Consider the following 20,606-nt stretch of genomic DNA (forward strand, 5'->3'; position numbering starts at 1 on the left):
ACTTTCATCAAACCGTGCATTTATAAAGCCTTTTACATCAATGTGTTTCAGGGCAGGGGCCAACCTCATGCAATCATCATATTAAATATCAGAGGGGATCTGATGCTCTCTGAACTCTCAGGACAGTAGTTACACAAATCATCAATCCATGATCCTCAAATTCAGCTTTGTAGTCAGCAAGGTGTTTAAATGCAAAGATAAGAGTCTGAAGTCATGACAAAAGCAAGCTGGGGTATAATTTGCATAAAACCTGTTTATTCAATGATGCCTCCACCCCAGCATACATATTTATTTAAATACTTCCTCGTGGAGCATTTGGTTGTGGACATTGACAGCTTTGTGTGTTAGAGAGGTACAGATTTGTTCAAGTTCATAAAACAACTCTACAACTATACATAAAATGGCATAAAGTTAACATTTCAAATAAAGTGTGAGTTTCAATGGTTGGAATCCTATTCCGGTTTTCTGAACCTTTTAAAGACGGCTTGTAAGTTTGCATCTAATAGTTCTGCATCAACCAGAAAGGTTTCTGGTACCATAAATATCATTATTGCTTAGCAACTAACTACCATACAACCAATTAAGAAAAATGTTGTATAAAAATGCAGAACACTGAACTACAACCTGCATGCCGTGGAAGCACTGGTCTACCGGTATTACAAAATATACAAAAAGAAATGTGCTGGAGAAAACTAGCATGTTTCATTTAGACTGATAAATATATTAAAAGTATTGATGTCGCCAGACATTTAGAAGGTGTACCTCAATCTAAATGTGTTTAAGTCACTGTAACCTACCCCACCCTCCTTAAACTCCCTCCCCCCTAAGTACACACACAAACTATCCCCTCCCCTTCGAAAAAAATATGTGGTGACACATTCTGTTGCTAAGGCAATTTCTACATTTAAAAAACGATCTATTAAGAAACCAAGGTGTTAGCATTTTCCCTTTTCTTTGAGCTGGATCATGTCTCCATCACTGTTTGAGCCAGGGGTGGGCTGCGATGGAAGCTTTGCTGCGGTCGCCATAGTCGTAGAGCAGCTCCTCGCCCTCATCAACGTCTCGCGATGCCACCAGGATGAGGTGAGGCATCCCATTGATGTCATGGAGTTTGGTTTGACAGTTGCCGTTCTTACTGTGGTTGATCAGACGGCCCATGCGACCCGTTTCTTTCGTGGCGTCCACACTAGAGGGAGAAGCAGTTGAAAAAAGCCCCTGATATTAGGTTAATCTAACAAAGTTATTACATCATGAAACTAAAACAAAGACTGCATTGGTGAGCAGCAAACAGTGAGAAAATTGAAATTGTTTTGCGGCTATACCAGAGATTCCACACACAAATAAGAGAGATAGTGGTTTGACCTACCAGTATGTTTTGCAGAGATACTGAAAGTAGTACATGTAGCAGCCGGTGGCAGGGTTAAGAGCGTACTCAGCCTCCCTCGTTTTGGCGTCGGTGATCTGCAGCAGGTCTCCATGGTACTCCACTACATACTGGCCCTTATGGAAACACTGGGTGGCAAACACTCCTCGACCCTTCCCCTCTATATGCTGCACCTGTACCATTTGGGGAAGAAATATACAGTGCATTCAGAAAGTATTCAGACCCCTTGACTTTTTCCACATTTTGTTACGTTACAGCCGTATTCTAAAATTGATTAAATAGTTTTCAATCTACACACAATACACCCATAATGACTAAGCAAAAACAGGTTTTTAGAAAATGTGGGCAAAGTTATAAAAAGAAAAACGGAAATATCACATTTACATAAGTATTCAGACCCTTTACTCAGGCACACCAGTATTTGGGGAGTTTCTCCCATTCTTCTCTGCAGATCCTCTCAAGCTCTGTCAGGATGGGGAGCGTCGCTGCACAGCTATTTTCATGTCTCTCCAGAGATATTAGATCAGGTTCAAGTCCGGGCTATGGCTGGGCCACTCAAGGACATTCAGAGACTTGTCCCGAAGCCACTCCTGCGTTGTCTTGGCTGTGTGCTTAGGGTCATTGTCCTGTTGGAAGGTGAACCTTAGCCCCAGTCTGAGGTCCTGAGTGTTCTGGAGCAGGTTTTCATCAAGGATCTCGCTGTACTTTGTTCCGTTCATCTTTCCCTCGATCCCGACTAGTCTCCCAGTCCCTGCCAGTTTGGCCGGGCGGCCAGCTCTAGGAAGTCTTGGTGGTTCCAAACCTTTTCCATTTAAGAATGATGGAGGTCACTGTGTTCTTGGGGACCTTCAATGCTGCAGACATTTTTTGGTACCATTCCTTAAGATCTGTGCCTCGAAACAATCCTGTCTCAGAGCTCTACGGACAATTCCTTCGACCTCATGGCTTGGTTTTTGCTCTGACATGCACTGTCAACTGTGGGACCTTATGTAGACAGGTGTGTGCCATTCCAAATCATGTCCAATCAATTGAATTTACCACAGGTGGACTCCAATCAAGTTGTAGAAACATCTCAAGGATGATCAATGGAAACAGGATGCACCGGAGCTCAATTTCGAGTCTCATAGCAAAGGATCTGAGCAAAGGTTTTTTATTTTATTTGCACACACAAAAAAAAAAAAACTGTTTTCACTTCGTCATTATGGGGTATTGTGTGTAGATTGATGCAAAACAATTAATACATTTTAGAATAAGGCTGTAACTTAACAAAATGTGGAAAAGGTCAAGGGGTCTGAATACTTTTCGAATGCACTGTATTGCAATAAAAGTAATTTAGTATCACACTATTTTCCTCTGAAAACTGTGTGATGCATTTCATGATATGTCAGTATGAACAGTATGAACATAGCAGCAAGGTTTTCAAATACAGGGCCTCCCAGTCTGATTGGCTAAGCACTGTGATCAATGAGTGTACCTCCATTCCTTCCTCGATCCCATTTATGATCAGATCATCGATGTGTTTCTTTTGTTCACACTGTAAGAGAATCCAAGCATAGAGGACATGTAATGACCATGTAATAAGACTGTAATAAGAAATTGAAAATTTGGCTCCACATATTTGAAGGAACACAAGTCCTTATTCACAGTTGCTAATGGCATTATAGTTAATCTCATGTTTAATTAACCTTTTTATTTAGAAAGGACAATGTTACACTGCAAAGTTACTAGTGCTGAGCGATTAGTGCTTTGAGGTTGTTTCAGTTTCTTCGGTTATTAAAAAAATGAAATAATGTCAAAATTATTTTAGCTTTTTCATGGAAATTCCAAAGCCAAAAATAGTGAACATTCTCTGTCAGGTCCACATTGGGTAGACATCAATAGAAAAATAGGAAATTACTATGAAATAATACAATATTGCAATAGTGTATATTACTTAGTTTTAGTTTTTATTTGATTACCATTATTTTTCATTCCTTAAAGTCATCATCTAATCTATTCTCTGCTCAGGCAATAGCAGCCAGCTAACACTATCTCTGTGCTCCCCATACTGTAATTGGGCAATTCCACCGATTTTTCACTTAAAATGTATGCCAAACTAAAACCATTGATTTCAAAAGTTTAACAAATCAAACAACTCTATGCACAAGGACTACTTTTAACAATTTACACTGAACATTTTACAAAAACACATTTACTGGAAGAAATGTGCAGATGCAAAGTTTGGTAACAGAATTTAGGTAAAATCTCCCCCAGTTAAAAAAAATTATTAAATATCTGCTCCAGATTAAGATTCAAAAGACGTCTACAGAAATAAATGGGGTGTCAGCTATGACATGACACCTTGACTTTGAAAAACATATATTTTGGTTATTTAACTGCAGTAAGTGAAGTGAATTTACACCTGGTAACAGAATTGCGGTAACAGAATTTCATCTTGGGTCCCTAATCTGTACTACACAGAAATGTATAATTATGGATATGAAAGTCATTCTCTTCATGGCGATACACAACAATAGAAATATGCAATATTGCATATTTGGGTATTATTCTACACACTATTATATTAATTAGCTACGCCGCCAAACAAGACCAAATTTGGTCCAATCATAGACCAAATCTGAACCAATCATAGACGTCCATGTTTCACAAGTTAGGACATATAAAGTACAACACAGTAGAGGACAGTACAGTTCAGTATAGTTCAGTACAGTATAATGTACTCAACTCGTGTGCTCTTGTGTACTGTACTGAACTCTCAGTACTGTACACTGAACTACACTACACTAATTTACTGTACTAGAGCTGGGCCATACGGACAAAAATTAAAAAATTGGAGAAAAAAATGTACGATGATAAATCAGCGATAACGTCCAATAAATTATTTTTCGGGGAGTTGCTAGAGCTTGGGGATATGGATAAAAAGTCATATCGTGATAATGTAACCATTTTGCTCATTAACAACAAATACAACGATAACATTTGTTTTTAATGGACAGTTCCTTTACATTAGCGGCAGGGCTCTAGACAATTATTTCCAGTGCCAAGTAAAACAGCTGGTAGCCTATGATTTAAAAAATACAACTAATTCATCTAACATATCCAGGAAATGCATGATTGATATTTTGATGTGCAAACTATCAAAATACGATCAAGAACGATCCGATTTATTTGGGGAAACTCAAAACACTAAGCTAGTTTGCTAACTCTAAATATGATATTGTTGCTAGATAGCCAGTAAATGTAGACTAATGTCCAACAAAAACTTTCCAGTGCTAGGCACATCAAAACCATACTACACAGCCTACTCCAATTGTAGAGTTGTGCCATGAACTCAATATTAAGAGGTGAGAAATACATTATACTCACAGAAAGATGTGATTCTCCTCTCTGTAACCAGAACAGTAGTTGCTTTGAAAACGGTATTTTCGCCACAATAGCATTTTAAGCAACGGTCATATGCTTGTTCTTCTCAGAATGCAGCTCTCCCTCCTCCGTGTGTAGTCGGAAGAGGGATTGAGTCAGCAGCAAAACAGGGACAGGCAGATACTTACATAGCAGGAATCAACATAAGGCATAGGCCATTACTGTTGACGAAATAATGGTTTTATAACAATCTACAGGAATGTTGTGTAGCAAAATCACTGACCTAAGCGAAATGCTTCGGTAAGAGGAAGGCAATGTCAGTGTCTGTAATTTCCGGTTTATCATCCCAGCTCTATATTGTAGTCTACTGCAGTGGTTCCCAAACTGTGGGGGGCACGAGGGGTCTTTTTTAAAGGAACTCTGTCCGGCGTTAAGCTTATTCTTGAAAGTTGCAATTTCAAAATTGGGTAGTGCATCATCAGTTCCTCTTGTCATGTTAGTCATTGCATACCTTAGAGAGCTATTTATAAAACCTGTCAGAAATGTCCAGATCAACTAGCTCATGTCAGCTAATGGTTTTTATTTTTTTTATTTTTTAGCCCATAGATATTGTTGTAATTCTGTCACTCAAATATCACATTAATACACATTAGACATGGACAAATTTAGAGAATTGCAGGAAATAAGCTTTAAAAATATGCAAAATTCTCTCCACCAACAAGAAGAGTGTGAACAGTTTGTGTCATGAACAGTGCTTGTGCCATAAAAATAGACGTGGCGTGTGCATGGGGGGCGCGGGGCCCCCCAGAGAGAATAGGTTTGGGAGCCCCTGCTCTACTGTACTGTACTGTGCTGGACAAACTTGTGAAACAGACCTCTATGATTAGTTCAGATTTGGTCCAGCGTTATTGCAAACAAAACGATTGCTTAAGATGTCAGGCTTGAACATCCGTTCAGCCATTTTGGCACAGTGACTCACTACCCAAACCAGACTCAAACTGGTTTCAAGTGGCCAAGAGACGTCATGTGATCTACTGCCATCTAGTGCAGGGTTTCCCAAACTCGGTCCTGGGGCCCCCCCTGGGTGCACGTTTTGGCTTTTGCCCTAGCACTACACAGCTAAATCAAATAATCAAAGCTTGATGAGTTGGTTATTTGAATCAGCTGTGTAGTAATAGGGCAAAAACCCAAACGTGCACCCAGGGGGGAACCCAGGACCGAGTTTGGGAAACCCTGATCGAGTGGACGAACTGGGAATCAGACAGGGGATATACACTGAGTATACCAAACATTAGGAACACCTTGCTAATATTGATATATAAAGTAATCCTTCTACCCCCCCCCCCCCCCCCCCCCCAAAAAAAATGTAATGTAAATGTAATTGAGTTGCACCCATGGTCCTCCTTTCACACTAGGTCTGTTTATCTTTCAATAGTCTGTACATTACACTGCTTAATCTTTGGTAGATAACAGCATGGAAGTGGTCAATGCTTTAGTATTACAAGGTAATAAATGCACTTTGCTCTCACCTTCAACTCTTCTTTGCTTTTCCTGGAGCTTCTCCTTATGGGATAGTAGTCTGTTACTTTGCGGTTTTTGGAATTCCTGCTCTCTGCTCTGGTAAGGAAACGTATGAACTGACATTAACAAACAATACCAATTGTTTTTTAATATGGGCACATATGAGCCATGTTCTTGTCAAAGTGAACAAAAAAGCACAAGGTGTCCAACAGAAACACAACCGACATTGCAGCCCTTTGTGGTACATCATTATATATACACACACATACATACATACATATACAGTATCTCACAAAAGTGAGTACACCCCTCACATTTTTGTAAATATTTGAGTATATCTTTTCATGTGACAACACTGAAGAAATGACACTTTGCTACAATGTAAAGTAGTGAGTGTACAGCTTGTATAACAGTGTAAATTTGCTGTCCCCTCAAAATAACACAACACACAGCCATTCATGTCTAAACCGCTGGCAACAAAAGTGAGTACACCCCTAAGTGAAAATGTCCAAATTGGGCCCAATTAGCCATTTTCCCTCCCCGGTGTCATGTGACTCGTTAGTGTTACAAGGTCTCAGGTGTGAATGGGGAGCTGGTGTGTTAAATTTGGTGTCATCGCTCTCACACTCCCTCATACTGGTCACTGGAAGTTCAACATGGCACCTCATGGCAAAGAACTCTCTGAGGATCTGAATAAAATAATTGTTGCTCTACATAAAGATGGCCTGGGCTATAAGAAGATTGCCAAGACCCTGAAACTGAGCTGCAGCAGAGTGGCCAAGACCATACAGCGGTTTAACAGGACAGGTTCCACTCAGAACAGGCCTCGCCATGGTCGACCAAAGAAGTTGAGTGCACGTGCTCAGCGTCATATCCAGAGGTTGTCTTTGGGAAATAGACGTATGAGTGCTGCCAGCATTGCTGCAGAGGTTGAAGGGGTGGGGGATCAGCCTGTCAGTGCTCAGACCATACGCCGCACACTGCATCAAATTGGTCTGCATGGCTGTCGTCCCAGAAGGAAGCCTCTTCTAAAGATGATGCACAAGAAAGCCCGCAAACAGTTTGCTGAAGACAAGCAGACTAAGGACATGGATTACTGGAACCATGTCATGTGGTCTGATGAGACCAAGAAACTGATTTGGTTCAGATGGTGTCAAGCGTGTGTGACGGCAACCAGGTGAGGAGTACAAAGAGAAGTGTGTGGGGGATCAGCCTGTCAGTGCTCAGACCATACGCCGCACACTGCATCAAATTGGTCTGCATGGCTGTCGTCCCAGAAGGAAGCCTCTTCTAAAGATGATGCACAAGAAAGCCCGCAAACAGTTTGCTGAAGACAAGCAGACTAAGGACATGGATTACTGGAACCATGTCATGTGGTCTGATGAGACCAAGAAACTGATTTGGTTCAGATGGTGTCAAGCGTGTGTGACGGCAACCAGGTGAGGAGTACAAAGAGAAGTGTGTCTTGCCTACAGTCAAGCATGGTGGTGGGAGTGTCATGGTCTGGGGCTGCATGAGTGCTGCCAGCACTGGGGAGCTACAGTTCATTGAGGGAACCATGAATGCCAACATGTACTGTGACATACTGAAGCAGAGCATGATCCCCTCCCTTCGGAGACTGGGCAACAGGGCAGTATTCCAACATGATAACGATCCCAAACACACCTCCAAGACGACCACTGCCTTGCTAATGAAGCTGAGGGTAAAGGTGATGGACTGGCCAAGCATGTCTCCAGACCTAAACCCTATTGAACATCTGTGGGGCATCCTCAAACGGAAGGTGGAGGAGTGCAAGGTCTCTAACATCCACCAGCTCCGTGATGTCGTCAAGAGGACTCCAGTGGCAACCTGTAAAGCTCTGGTGAACTCCATGCCCAAGAGGGTTAAGGCAGTGCTGGAAAATGATGGTGGCCACACAAAGTATTGACACTTTGGGCCCAATTTGGACATTTTCACTTAGGGGTGTATTCACTTTTGTTGCCAGCGGTTTAGACATTAATGGCTGTGTGTTGTTATTTTGAGGGGACAGCAAATGTACACTGTTATACAAGCTGTATACTCACTACTTTACATTGTAGCAAAGTGTCATTTCTTCAGTGTTGTCACATGAAAAGATATACTCAAATATTTACAAAGATGTGAGTTGTACTCACTTTTGTGAGATACTGTGTGTGTATATACATATATATACATATACACACACATACAACCGTTCAAAGGTTTGGGGTCACTTAGACATTTCCTTGTTTTCCATGAAAACATACATGAAATTAGTTTGAATAGGAAATATAGCAAAATGCATAGGAAATGTAGTCATTGACAAGGTTAGAAAATGATTTTTAATAGAAATAATAATTGTGTCCTTCAAACTTTGCTTTCGTCAAAGAATCCTCCATTTGCAGCAATTACAGCCTTATAGACCTTTGGCATTCTAGTTGTCAATTTGTTGAGGTAATCTGAAGAGATTTCACCCCATGCTTCCTGAAGCACCTCCCACAAGTTGGATTGGCTTGAGAGGCACTTCTTCTGTACCATACGGTCAAGCTGCTCCCACAACAGCTCAACAGGGTTGAGATCCGGTTACTGTGCTGGCCACTCCATTATAGACAGAATACCAGCTGACTGCTTCTTCCCTAAATAGTTCTTGCATAGTTTGGAGCTGTGCTTTGGGTCATTGTCCTGTTGTAGGAGGAAATTGGCTCCAATCAAGCGCCGTCCACAGGGTATGCCATGGCGTTGCAAAATGGAGTGATAGCCTTCCTTCTTCAAGATCCCTTTTACCCTGTACAAATCTCCCACTTTACCACCACCAAAGCACCCCCAGACCATCACATTGCCTCCACCATGCTTGACAGATGGCATCAAGCACTCCTCCAGCATCTTTTCATTTGGTCTGCGTCTCACAAATGTTCTTCTTTGTGATCCGAACACCTCAAACTTCGATTCGTCTGTCCATAACACTTTTTTTCTAATATTCCTCTGTCCAGTGTCTGTTCTTTTGCCCATCTTAATCTTTTATTGGCCAGTCTGAGATATGGCTTTTTCTTTGCAACTCAGCATCCCGGAGTCGCCTCTTCACTGTTGATGTTGAGACTGGTGTTTTGCGGGTACTATTTAATGAAGCTGCCAGTTGAGGACCTGTGAGGCGTCTGTTTCTCAAACTAGACACTAATGTATTTGTCCTCTTGCTCAGTTGTGCACCGGGGCCTCCCACTCCTCGTTCTTTTCTGGTTAGAGACAGTTTGCGCTGTTCTGTGAAGGGAGTAGAACACAGCGTTGTACGAGATCTTCAGTTTCTTGGCAATTTCTCGCATGGAATAGCCTTCATTTCTCAGAACAAGAATAGACTGACGAGTTTCAGAAGAAAGTTATTTGTTTCTGGCCATTTTGATTCTGTAATCGAACCCACAATTGCTGATGCTCCAGATACTCAACTAGTCTCAAGAAGGCCAGTTTTATTGCTTCTTTAATCAGCACAACAGTTTTCAGCTGTTAAAAATCAGCCGTTTCCAGCTACAATAGCCATTTACAACATTAACAATGTCTACACTGTAGTTCTGATCAATTTGATGTTATTTTAATGGACAAAAAAATTGCTTTTCTTTCGAAAACATGGACATTTCTAAGTGACCCCAAACGTTTGAACGGTAGTGTACATACATACAAATATAGGTGCAACAAATCAAAATATGTTATATTTGAGATTCTTCAAATAGCCACCCGTTGCCTTGATGACAGCTTTGCACACTTTCGGCATTCTCTCAACCAGCTTCATGAGGTAGTCACCTGGAATGCATTTCAATTAACAGTTGTGCCTTCTTAAAAGTTAATTTGTGGAATTTCTTTCCTTTTTAATGTGTTTGAGCCAATCAGTTGTGTTGTGACAAGGTAGGGGGGTGGTATACAGAAGATAGCCCTATTTGGTAAAAGACCAAGTCAATATTATGGCAAGAACAGCTCAAATAAGCAAAGAGAAATGACAGTCCATCATTACTTTAAAAAGACATGAAGGTCAGTCAATACGGAACATTTCAAGGACATTTCAAGTTTCTTCAAAGTGCAGACGCAAAACCATCAAGCGCTATGATGAAACTGGCTCTCATGAGGACCGCGACAGGAAAGGAAGACCCAGAGTCACCTCTGCTGCAGAGGATAAGTTTATTAGAGTTACCAGCCTCAGAAATTTCAGCCCAAATAAATGCTTCACAGCGTTCAAGTAACAGACACATTTCAACATCAACTTTTCAGAGGAGAATGCGTGAATCAGGCCTTCATGGTCAAATTGCTGCAAAGAAACCACTACTAAAGGACACCAATAAGAAGAAGAGACTTGCTTGGGCAAAGAAACACCAGCAATGGACATTAGACCGGTGGAAATCTGTCCTTTGGTCTGAGGAGTCCAAATTTGAGATTTTTGGTTCCAACCGCCATGTCTTTGTAAGATGCAGAGTAGGTGAACGGATGATCTCTGCATGTCTAGTTCCCACCGTGAAGCATGGAGGAGGAGGTGTGATGGTGTGGGGATGCTTTGCTGGTGACACTGTCTGTGATTTATTTAGAATTCAAGGCACACTTAACCAGCATGGCTACCACAGCATTCTGTAGCAATACGCCATTCCATCTGGTTTGCGCTTAGTCCCACTATCATTTGTTTTTCAACAGGACAATGACCCAAAACACACCTGCAGGCTGTGTAAGGGCTATTTGACCATGAAGGAGAGTGACGGAGTGCTGCATCAGATGACCTGGCCTCCACAATCATCCGACCTCAACCCAATTGAGATGGTTTGGGATGAGTTGGAACGCAGAGTGAAAGAAAAGCAGCCAACAAGTACTCAGCATATGTGGGAACTCATTCAAGACTGTTGGAAAAGCATTCCTCATGAAGCTGGTTGAGAGAATGCCAAGAGTGTGCAAAGCTGTCATCAAGGCAAAGGATGGCAATTTGAAGAAACTCAAATATATTTTGATTTTTTTAACACTTCTTTTGGTTACTACATGATTCCATATGTTTTAATGTCTTCACTATTATTCTACAATGTAGAAAATAGTAAAAATAAAGAAACCCTGGAATACGTAGGTGTATACATACATAAGGTGCATTTGGAAAGTATTCAGACCCTTTGACTTTTTCCACTTTGTTACATTACAGCCTTATTCTAAAATGGATTAAATCGTTTTTCCTCAGTCTACTTACAACACCCCATAATGACAAAGCAAAACAGGTTTAGACATTTGTCAAATGTATTATAAATGAAAAACAGAAATAACTTATTTACATAAGTATTTGCTATGAGACTCGAAATTGAGCTCAGGTGCATCCTGTTTCCATTGATCATCCTTGAGATGTTTCTACAACTTGATTGGAGTCCACCTGTGCTAAATTCAATTGATTGGACATGATTTAGAAAACCACACACCTGTCTATATAAAGGTCCCAGAGTTTACAGTGCATGTCAGAAAATTGTCTGTAGCGCTCCGAGACAGGATTGTGTCGAGGCACAGATCTGGGGAAGGGTACCAAAACATTTCTGCAGCATTGAAGGTCCCCAAGAACACAGTGGGCTCCATCATTCTTAAATGGAAGAAGTTTGAAACCACCAAGACTCTTCCCAGAGCTGGCCACCTGGCAAAACTGAGCAATCGGGGGAGAAGGGCCATGGTCAGGGAGATGACCAAGAACCCAATGGTCACTCTGACAGAGCTCCAGAGTTCCTCTGTGGAGATGGGAGAACCTTCCAGAAGGACAACCATCTCTGCAGCACTCCACCAATCAGGCCTTTATGGTAGAGTGGCCAGACGGAAGCCACTCCTCAGTAAAAGGCACATGACAGCCCGCTTGGAGTTTGCCAAAAGGCACCGAAAGACTCAGACCATGAGAAACAAGATTCTCTGGTCTGATGAAACCAAGATTCAAACTCTTTGGCCTGAATGCCAAGCGTCACATCTGGAGGAAACCTGGCACCATCCATACGGTGAAGCATGGTGGTGGCAGCATCATCATGCTGTGGGGATGTTTTTCAGTGGCAGGGACTAGGAGACTAGTCAGGATCGAAGGAAAGATGAACAGAGCAAAGTACAAAGAGATCATTCATGAAACCGTGCCCCAGAGCGCTCAGGACCTCAGACTGGGGCGAAGGTTCACCTTCCAACAGGACAACGACCCTAAGCACACAGCCAAGACAATGCAGGAGTGGCTTCAGGACAAGTCTTTGAATGTCCTTGAGTGGCCCAGCCAGAGCCCGGACTTGAACCCGATCGAACATCTCTGGAGAGACCTTGAAAATAGCTGTGCAGCGACGCTCCCCATCCAACCTGACAGAGCTTGAGAGGATCTGCAGAGAAGAATGGGAGAAACTCCCCAAATACAGGTGTGCCAAGCTTGTAGCGTCATACCCAAGAAGACTCGATGCTATAATCGCTGCCAAAGGTGCTTCAACAAAGTACTGAGTAAAGGGTCTGAATACTTATGTAAATGTGACTTCAGTTATTTTTTTAAGAAAAGTTTTGAAAAACTAGTTTTTGCTTTCTCATTATGGGGTATTGTGTGGATTGATGAGGATTCTTTTTTTGAATAACGCTGTAACGTACTTTCCGAATGCACTGTGTGTGTGTGTGTATATATATATATATATATATATATATATATATATATATATATATATATATATATTTTATTTTTTATTTTTTAACTATATACTTTACAATTCCTAAAACCAAATCGAAACTGTGTAGAACTGATAATGGATCTACATTCATAAATTTTCTTGACTGTCCAGCTCGCTAATAATCACAGAAATGAAAGCTAGACAGTCAGGGAGCATAGAACATTTCAAAAACGATGGATAGAGGACAATTTTTTGCAAATTTTGACGGCGTGGAAATATATCAAATTATTTTCTGAGCAGCCCTCCGGACCTCGTTGAAGGCCGAATGCGGCCCCCGGGGCAAAATGCGTTTGACACCCCTGTTTAAAGACAGTAAGGCCTCTAGTCCATTGGTATCTGAATGCTAGCCTGTTTCTATTTCAGCAAATCTGTAACTGTTGCCAACAGTGGCGTGTATTCATGGATGCGAAGTGAAGCCAGGCTTCCCCCAAAAAAATATGAAATCAATTATTTAGTCTCTCTGTGTTTCATATTTTCCTTCAATTCACAAGAGGCTGAATGTACCTCACCGGAGAAAGCATCCGAGCGAGCGAAACAGCGCCCCTCTGTCTCTGTAGGCCATCGAGCTGATGCTGTATGGTCCAAAAGAGTATGACATTGTTACCGCCTGTAGTATTGAATGCAAGGGAAGCCATCGAGCATTTGGCCAAAAAAAAAGTATAAAATAATAGCCAATCAGCGTTGAGCTAAACTGAGCAAGCTCAACTGTGAATGGTCCTGGCGCACCAAAAAATAAAAATGTCAAGGGAAGCCACTTTGGATTTGGCGTCACTCCTATCAAATCACATTGAGAGCATACGTCACTGACAGAAACAACTTTGTCCTCCGGTGGCTAGCTAGCAAAAATTGGCCCTTTCCTAAATTAGCCATGGAAGGAGATAGGGATTTGGACTTGTGGTTTTACTTAATTCTCCATACTGGCCAATGATTATAACGGCGATTCTGATCCAACTATTAATTCATATATTGTGTCCCTGGCCTGAGAGGAAGGAAGTTGAATATGTAGCTAGATGTAGAAGGCTAATGTTAACTAGCTAACTTTACCAACGAAAGGAAGTTAGGCTAGCGAGCAAGCACTTTAGCCAGGTAACCTACGACAACAAAACATAAAAGCGTGTAATGTATGACAAGAGTCATAGACCATTTCGTCAACATGAAAGAGAGGAAGATGGCATTGGCGTTTCTCTACAGGTAGGGTGAGTCAACATGTTTTTTCTACTTGCACGCACGCACGCATCAGAACCATGGACAGCCACATCATATTAAACTTACGTTGATTGGACTAAACTGTTTTTGGTGTCTTTTAGTTATCACTGTATTAGACTAAGCATAGGTGATTTGATGATGTTGAAATGGTGCTGGAATAGTGGAGGCAGCTCCTGTTTTCTTTGCGACTTGCGGTAACTCTCAGTGGTTCTAAATCAATAGTCATTTAGTGGTCCGAAAATGTCGGAAACATTAACTTGCTTGACCATGCTGTAGGTCATGTAACTGTTTGCTACATGCAATATGTTTTGTGGACTTCACCGGACAGAGGTTGCTCTCCGGTTTTGTGATGAAACAAAGGTGTGGTTGAATTTATTCTGCCACTGTCTTCTTATTATCTCGGACTTTAGGCCTATATATCACGGTCGATTGGCATAACATTTTTTATTTGGGGCTTCCCCAGTGATTTAACACACGCACCATTACTGGTTGCCAAACAAGTTGACAAGTGGATTCTGTTTGGCAAGTCAACAATGTAAGTGTTGTTGAAAGAGGTGATTCCTCACGAAACTAGAACAAAACCGGGCCATGATTTTTGGGATTCTCACAAAATGTAATCCATAGAAGGGTCCTTTGAAGGAAGGATTGTTTACATATATTTGACATTTGTATCTTAAAGCATAATTGAGAAATAATTAATAGAAGTGGGAACATTTGACATTTTGGCCTTACCCAGGCCTCCTTTAAGTCTCCATCATGTTTCATCTGTATGTGCTACAAAAGGGGAAAATTGGCATCATATGAAGCTTTACCGCTTGCTATGTAAAGAGTAGTATTTTCATTTCAATAACAATTCTCACAAAAAGCCACCACTACCTCAAGTTCAGTTCAGTCCACTCCTGATAGGTGCACATGGGAGAACCACAAACTCTGCAGTTCACCAATCCCAATTCAAATACACCCTTTTTACTTAATTATCCACATGATCCAGTTTAGTGCATGCATTTATGACAGTCCCAAGCTATTGTGACAAGTGTTTTTTAGGTATGAAAACACCTGACAAAATTAGATTTTATGTGACATCCAGTGAGAGCTTACATTCTTAGTGTTGACTTCTTCCCTTTGGCCTTGCGTCGGATGTCCCTCCTCTGGTTGGCGAGGTGAGCGGCGGTGTTGGCAAGGAGGGTGTGGGTGATGTTGTTACTGGGGGCAGGAGGGGAGGAGACATCAGCTGGGGAACGGAGGCAGGAGACTGGGGAGAAGTGGAGAAGCTGTTGAGAGGACTGGTGCTGGTTCTCTTCTGTCCTGCAGGGCCACTGGCTGTGGCTCTCTTCCCTGTCTGCCAGCTTCAGGACGCATGCCGCCTCAGAGTTCAGTCTCCTGGCTGCTGGGTGGGGCAAGCAAATAGGAAGTCAGATAAGGATATAACAGCGTGCATGTCAATAGTCTACAGCGGCTTCATCTCGTTCATATTGCTTTTGTACATTTCATGTAAAATGGGCTGTCAAAAACAGAGGAAACGAGAAGAGGAAGTAACTTTAGACTATTGAGATGCCACTTAGACTAAACCCCCAGCTCCTTCTTACTTGTGATGAGAAGATTTTATTTTTGAAGGAGGGGTGAAGTGATGGAGCCTGATGAAGCCAACCTCATCATGCAGCTATGTTTTAGGTTTCATGTAAAACACACATTTGACTCAGTATTCACTAAGCCATATAATGTCTATACACCAAATGTACACATTGATCCAGGCCTACAATGCCTAATCATGGTCAAATTACCGACTAGGGGGCCCCCATTGATTTTGTTAGTCACTCTGAGATATCATATTAAAAACTGCAAACATTTCTCTCCACCCGATGACAAAATGTGTAGAATTGCAGGAAATTAGCTGTAAAACTGCAACCAAATGTAACTTAGGACCCCCAAAAGCTAGGGTCAGCTCTAACTGCATGTATGGGTATGATGTGTGTACGCAGATCCACGAGCCACTGCGGCTCCTCATGATGAGTTCCGATTTTTTTGCGGCCCCCACCCCCATCATCATTGGCCATCCCTGATCTAGGCCTATACAATAAATTAATTTTACATTTTAGTCATTTAGCAGACGCTCTTATCCAGAGCGACTTACAGTTAGTGAGTGCATACATTTTTTTTTTTTTCATACTGGTCCCCGTGGGAAACAAACCCACAACCCTGGCGTTGCAAACGCCATGCTCTACCAACTGAGCTACACTACAATCGAACACTTGCAACTTTAGTGGATAAATAATAATCAAGATCTGTTGCACATTCAACAAGCTAATTAATCAAGCAGAAGAGCTGAATAGAAAGAACAGGACATGCACTGCAGTAGTTCAATGAATAGGCTACTATACACTACATACCATCCCCTTGCCTCTGTGTTTCGTTCTGTATAGAGCAGCGTCCAGCGTACTTTCCTTCCTGTATGAGTTTGATGGTCATCTCTTCAGGTGATTTGGACTTGCTGTGGCCCAGGAGACGGATGGAGTGGCTGTTTAGTACCATGTCCTGTCAAAGGAAGAGGTGGAAACCATCAAGAATTTGTTGTTGGTGTTTTGTGTGTTGAGACGTCATCAAGTAAACAATGTAGGTCACATAAGAATGTTGAAATTAATATTCCACAAGGAAATGTCGAGGACATTCGACCATAACAACTGTTGGGTAATGTCTGGCAGTCACCCAACCTGATCTTATGAAAAAGAGGTGACCTGTGTCAATACACACTAGCAGTGACGCCATCCAGCAACATAATTTGGCTAACTATGACTAAACACACCCGCACAACATACGGGCCTCCTAGTTGTTAGCTAAATCGCTTCACTCATCACATTATTTGTGACAACCATGTTTTCGAGAACATGCAAACGTGTGTGTATATTTGAGTTACAAATCCCTCTTGCCCACTAAAAGCGACGAACTTTTTATTTCGACCGTTCGCTTATTCAACCAATAGGAGTAGCTAGCTGGAGTAGGGAGAATAACGTATAGCTAGCTAGCTAACCATTCTAGCTAGCTAGCTAACATAATGTAATGTTGGACATTCATCAAATAAACAAATAGCTAACTACAATATAAATAACAGTCCACTCCCCTCTATTGTCCTAAATTAATGTAACCTATTTTTTGTAAAATAACAAAAGTACCTATTTGACGAATTGTTACAGTCAACTTACCCCGTTCATTTCTGGATTGTTTTGTTTTTTATATTTTTATGCGAAAAAAGCTTCGGGTCCACTCTTCTGTTGCAGTAAAACAATATCCAGAAGCCGTGTCTCCCCGTATGTCCCCAGCGTCATACAACAGTCATCCCACCTCTCCTCTGCCTTCGTACACACTCCTCCGTCTCCACAAAGGTCACTTTTGTATGTTTTCCTTTGAAATTCTTCAGCACAGGCAGTTTCCACAGTTCCTCCCCTCCGCCATGTTTTAATGTAACTCATTCAAGGGAGGGAGCCATGCAACATTTAAAGGGACGGTAGTTCTAAAGGAAAGCCAGCAGGCGGCGCTGTCTAACATTGTTTTGGGGAGTTGGCTTCAGTGACAAAGCATTTGATTTGATTAATTAATCAACATGAATCATTATCATCAATCATCATCCTCATTAAAGAATTACCTTGTGAAAAGTCTTTCACAGAATCTGAGTAAACAACAAATTGAAAAACTTTCTAAACTCTCTCTCTGTACTTTGGTATTGGTGTGTCATGCTTTGTTTGTGGCTGTTTTATATTTTGTTTTCATGTTTTGTTTGTCAACAAACTTTTCACACTGCCTTTTTACTGTATCTAGACCTCATGATTTTGCAAAAAAATGGCTGTGTATTCCTCATTGTTTCGCTGTATTCTTTTTACAATATTTTTGACTTGCATGGTATAACATTGAATGGTTGTGTAAAATGTTATTTTATTATAACTTATTATAAATCATATCTATTTATCTGTTTATTATTGCTGCTATTAAGAGCATGGCTTAATGCAGCCGGAGGGGTCCTCATCTGAGTGGTTATTTTCAAGGTTTCTACTTTCCAGGGAGATTTTCCTTGCCTCTGTGTTGCTGCTTGCTCTTTGGGTCTCTATGATCTAGACTGGGTTACTATTGATTGATTTCTGCAATATATTGTCGTGGAAATTCTTACACAGGGACACTCAAAGTCAATCTTAAAGGAATCATTGTTTATTATCAGCGCGCTGGAGAGGTTCCAACCAACTCAATGCACCAAGTACATATATCGATCAGGAGCTCTACCCGGGGCAGTCCCGTTAGTTCTCTTATATACAGACAAGTCATATTTGCATGATTTAGCTTATTCATCATTCATAATTGATTCATCATTAACGTTTGCTTCCTTCATGTGACCGACCAATGTCATGCATGTGACAGACCAATACATCACGAGGCTTCTTCTCTCTAAACTGAGACCTTGAAACTGAGATATCCCTTTCTCAAAACAAGGTTCTGGGCATACTGCCAAATTGCAGATACTGATAGTGAGGATTCGTTCAATCAGTCACTTGCATGAACACAGAAATTGGTTATTAAAAAAGCACTAATAACACTAAGATAACCTGCCTAAATGACTACCGACCCGTAGCACTCACGTCTGTAGCCATGAAGTGCTTTGAAAGGCTGGTCATGGCTCACATCAACACCATTATCCCAGAAACCCTAGACCCACTCCAATTTGCATACCGCCCCAAAATATCCACAGATGATGCAATCTCTATTGCACTCCACACTGCCCTTTCCCACCTGGAAAAGAGGAACACCTACGTGAGAATGCTATTCATTGACTACAGCTCAGTGTTCAACACCATAGTGCCCTCAAAGCTCATCACTAAGCTAAGGACCCTGGGACTGAACACCTCCCTCTGCAACTGGATGCTGGACTTCCTGACGGGCCGCTCCCAGGTGGTGAGGGTAGATAACAACACATCTGCCACGCTGATCCTCAACACGGGGGCCCCTCAGGGGTGCGTGCTCAGTTCCCTCCTGTACTCCCTGTTCACCCATGACTGCATGGCCAGGCACGACTCCAACACCATCATTAAGTTTGCAGACGACACAACAGTGGTAGGCCTGATCACCGACAACGATGAGACAGCCTATAGGGAGGAGGTCAGAGACCTGGCCGTGTGGTGCCAGGATAACAACCTCTCCCTCAATGTGACCAAGACAAAAGAGATGATTGTGGACTACAGGGAAAAAAAGAGGACTGAGCACGCCCCCATTCTCATCGATGGGGCTGTAGTGGAACAGGTTGAGAGCGTCAAGTTCCTTGGTGTCCACATCACCAACAAACTATCATTGTCCAAACACACCAAGACAGTCGTGAAGAGGGCACGACAAAGCCTATTCCCCCTCAGGAGACTGAAAAGATTTGGCATGGGTCCTCAGATCCTCAAAAAGTTATACAGCTGCACCATCGAGAGCATCCTAACTGATTGCATCACTGCCTGGTATGGCAACTGCTCGGCCTCCGACCACAAGGCACTACAGAGGGTAGTGCGTACGGCCCAGTACATCACTGGGGCCAAGCTTCCTGCCATCCAAGACCTCTATACCAGGCAGTGTCAGAGGAAGGCCCTAAAATGTTTCAAAGACTCCAGCCACCATAGTCATAGACTGTTCTCTCTGCTACCGCACGGCAAGCGGTACTGGAGTCTAGGTCCAAAAGGCTTCTTAACAGCTTCAACCCCCAAGCAATAAGACTCCTGAACAGCTAATCATGGCTACCCGGACTATTTGCATTGTCCCCCCCACCCCACCCCATCCCCTCTTTTACACTGCTGCTACTCTGTTTATTATCTATGCAGAGTCACTTTAACTCTACCCACATGTACATTTTACCTCAATTACCTCGACTAACCGGTGCCCCCGCACATTGACTCTGTACCGGTACCCCCTGTATATAGCCTCCCTACTGTTATTTAATTTTACTGCTGCTCTTTAATTATTTTATTTTTTTAGTTATCTGTTTTTTACTTAACACTTATTTTTCTTAAAACTGCATTGTTGGTTAAGGGCTTGTAAGTATGCATTTCACTGTAAGGTCTACATCTGTTGTATTCGGCTCATGTGGCAAATACAATTTCAAATCAAATTAAATCAAATGTTATTGGCCACATGCGCCGAAACATTACAGTGAAATGCTTACTTACAGCCCTTAACCAACAATGCATTTATTTTTTAATAAAACAACAACAAAAAAGTGTTGAGAAAAAAAGAGCAGAAGTAAAATAAAATAACAGTAGGGAGGCTATATATACAGGGGGGTACCGGTGCAGAGTCAATGTGCGGGGGCACCGGCTAGTTGAGGTAGTTGAGGTAATATGTACATGTGGGTAGAGTTAAAGTGACTATGCATAAATAATTAACAGAGTAGCAGCAGCGTAAAAAGATGGGGTGGGGGTGGGAGGGCAGTGGAACTAGTTCGGGTAGCCATG

General features: G+C 41.9%; 1 protein-coding gene across 3 annotated transcripts; it reads right to left on the reverse strand.

Moving 5' to 3' along the window:
- Positions 1–235: 235 nt before the first annotated feature.
- Positions 236–17,613, reverse strand: LOC311127348 (N-lysine methyltransferase KMT5A-A-like). Of its 3 annotated transcripts, none has more exons than XM_084159179.1 (7): positions 17,340–17,613; positions 16,530–16,674; positions 15,241–15,526; positions 6,277–6,364; positions 2,859–2,918; positions 1,367–1,557; positions 236–1,186 (listed from the first exon to the last, which is right to left on the reverse strand). In XM_084159179.1, the coding sequence occupies exons 1-7, from the start codon at positions 17,346–17,348 to the stop codon at positions 976–978; spliced, it is 990 nt and encodes a 329-aa protein (XP_084015305.1). In that variant the 5' UTR covers positions 17,349–17,613; the 3' UTR covers positions 236–975. The 3 variants fall into 3 exon arrangements, with proteins under 3 accessions (XP_084015305.1, XP_084015304.1, XP_084015306.1); XM_084159178.1 differs by having other exon boundaries at positions 15,241–15,529; positions 17,340–17,604; XM_084159180.1 differs by lacking the exon at positions 2,859–2,918 and having other exon boundaries at positions 15,241–15,529; positions 17,340–17,604.
- Between the last annotated feature and the right edge of the window lie 2,993 nt (positions 17,614–20,606).

Source organism: Coregonus lavaretus, assembly GCF_964263955.1.
Source record: "Coregonus lavaretus genome assembly, chromosome: 4".
Lineage (NCBI taxonomy): Eukaryota > Metazoa > Chordata > Actinopteri > Salmoniformes > Salmonidae > Coregonus > Coregonus lavaretus.

Excerpts from the sequence above, each read along its gene's own strand:
- LOC311127348 (XM_084159178.1), bottom strand. Across the intron at positions 15,530-16,529 it reads AACACAGAGGCAAGGGGATG|CAGCCAGGAGACTGAACTCT; the intron begins GTATGTAGTGTA and ends TGCCCCACCCAG. Across the intron at positions 2,919-6,276 it reads AAAGCAAAGAAGAGTTGAAG|TGTGAACAAAAGAAACACAT; the intron begins GTGAGAGCAAAG and ends ATTCTCTTACAG.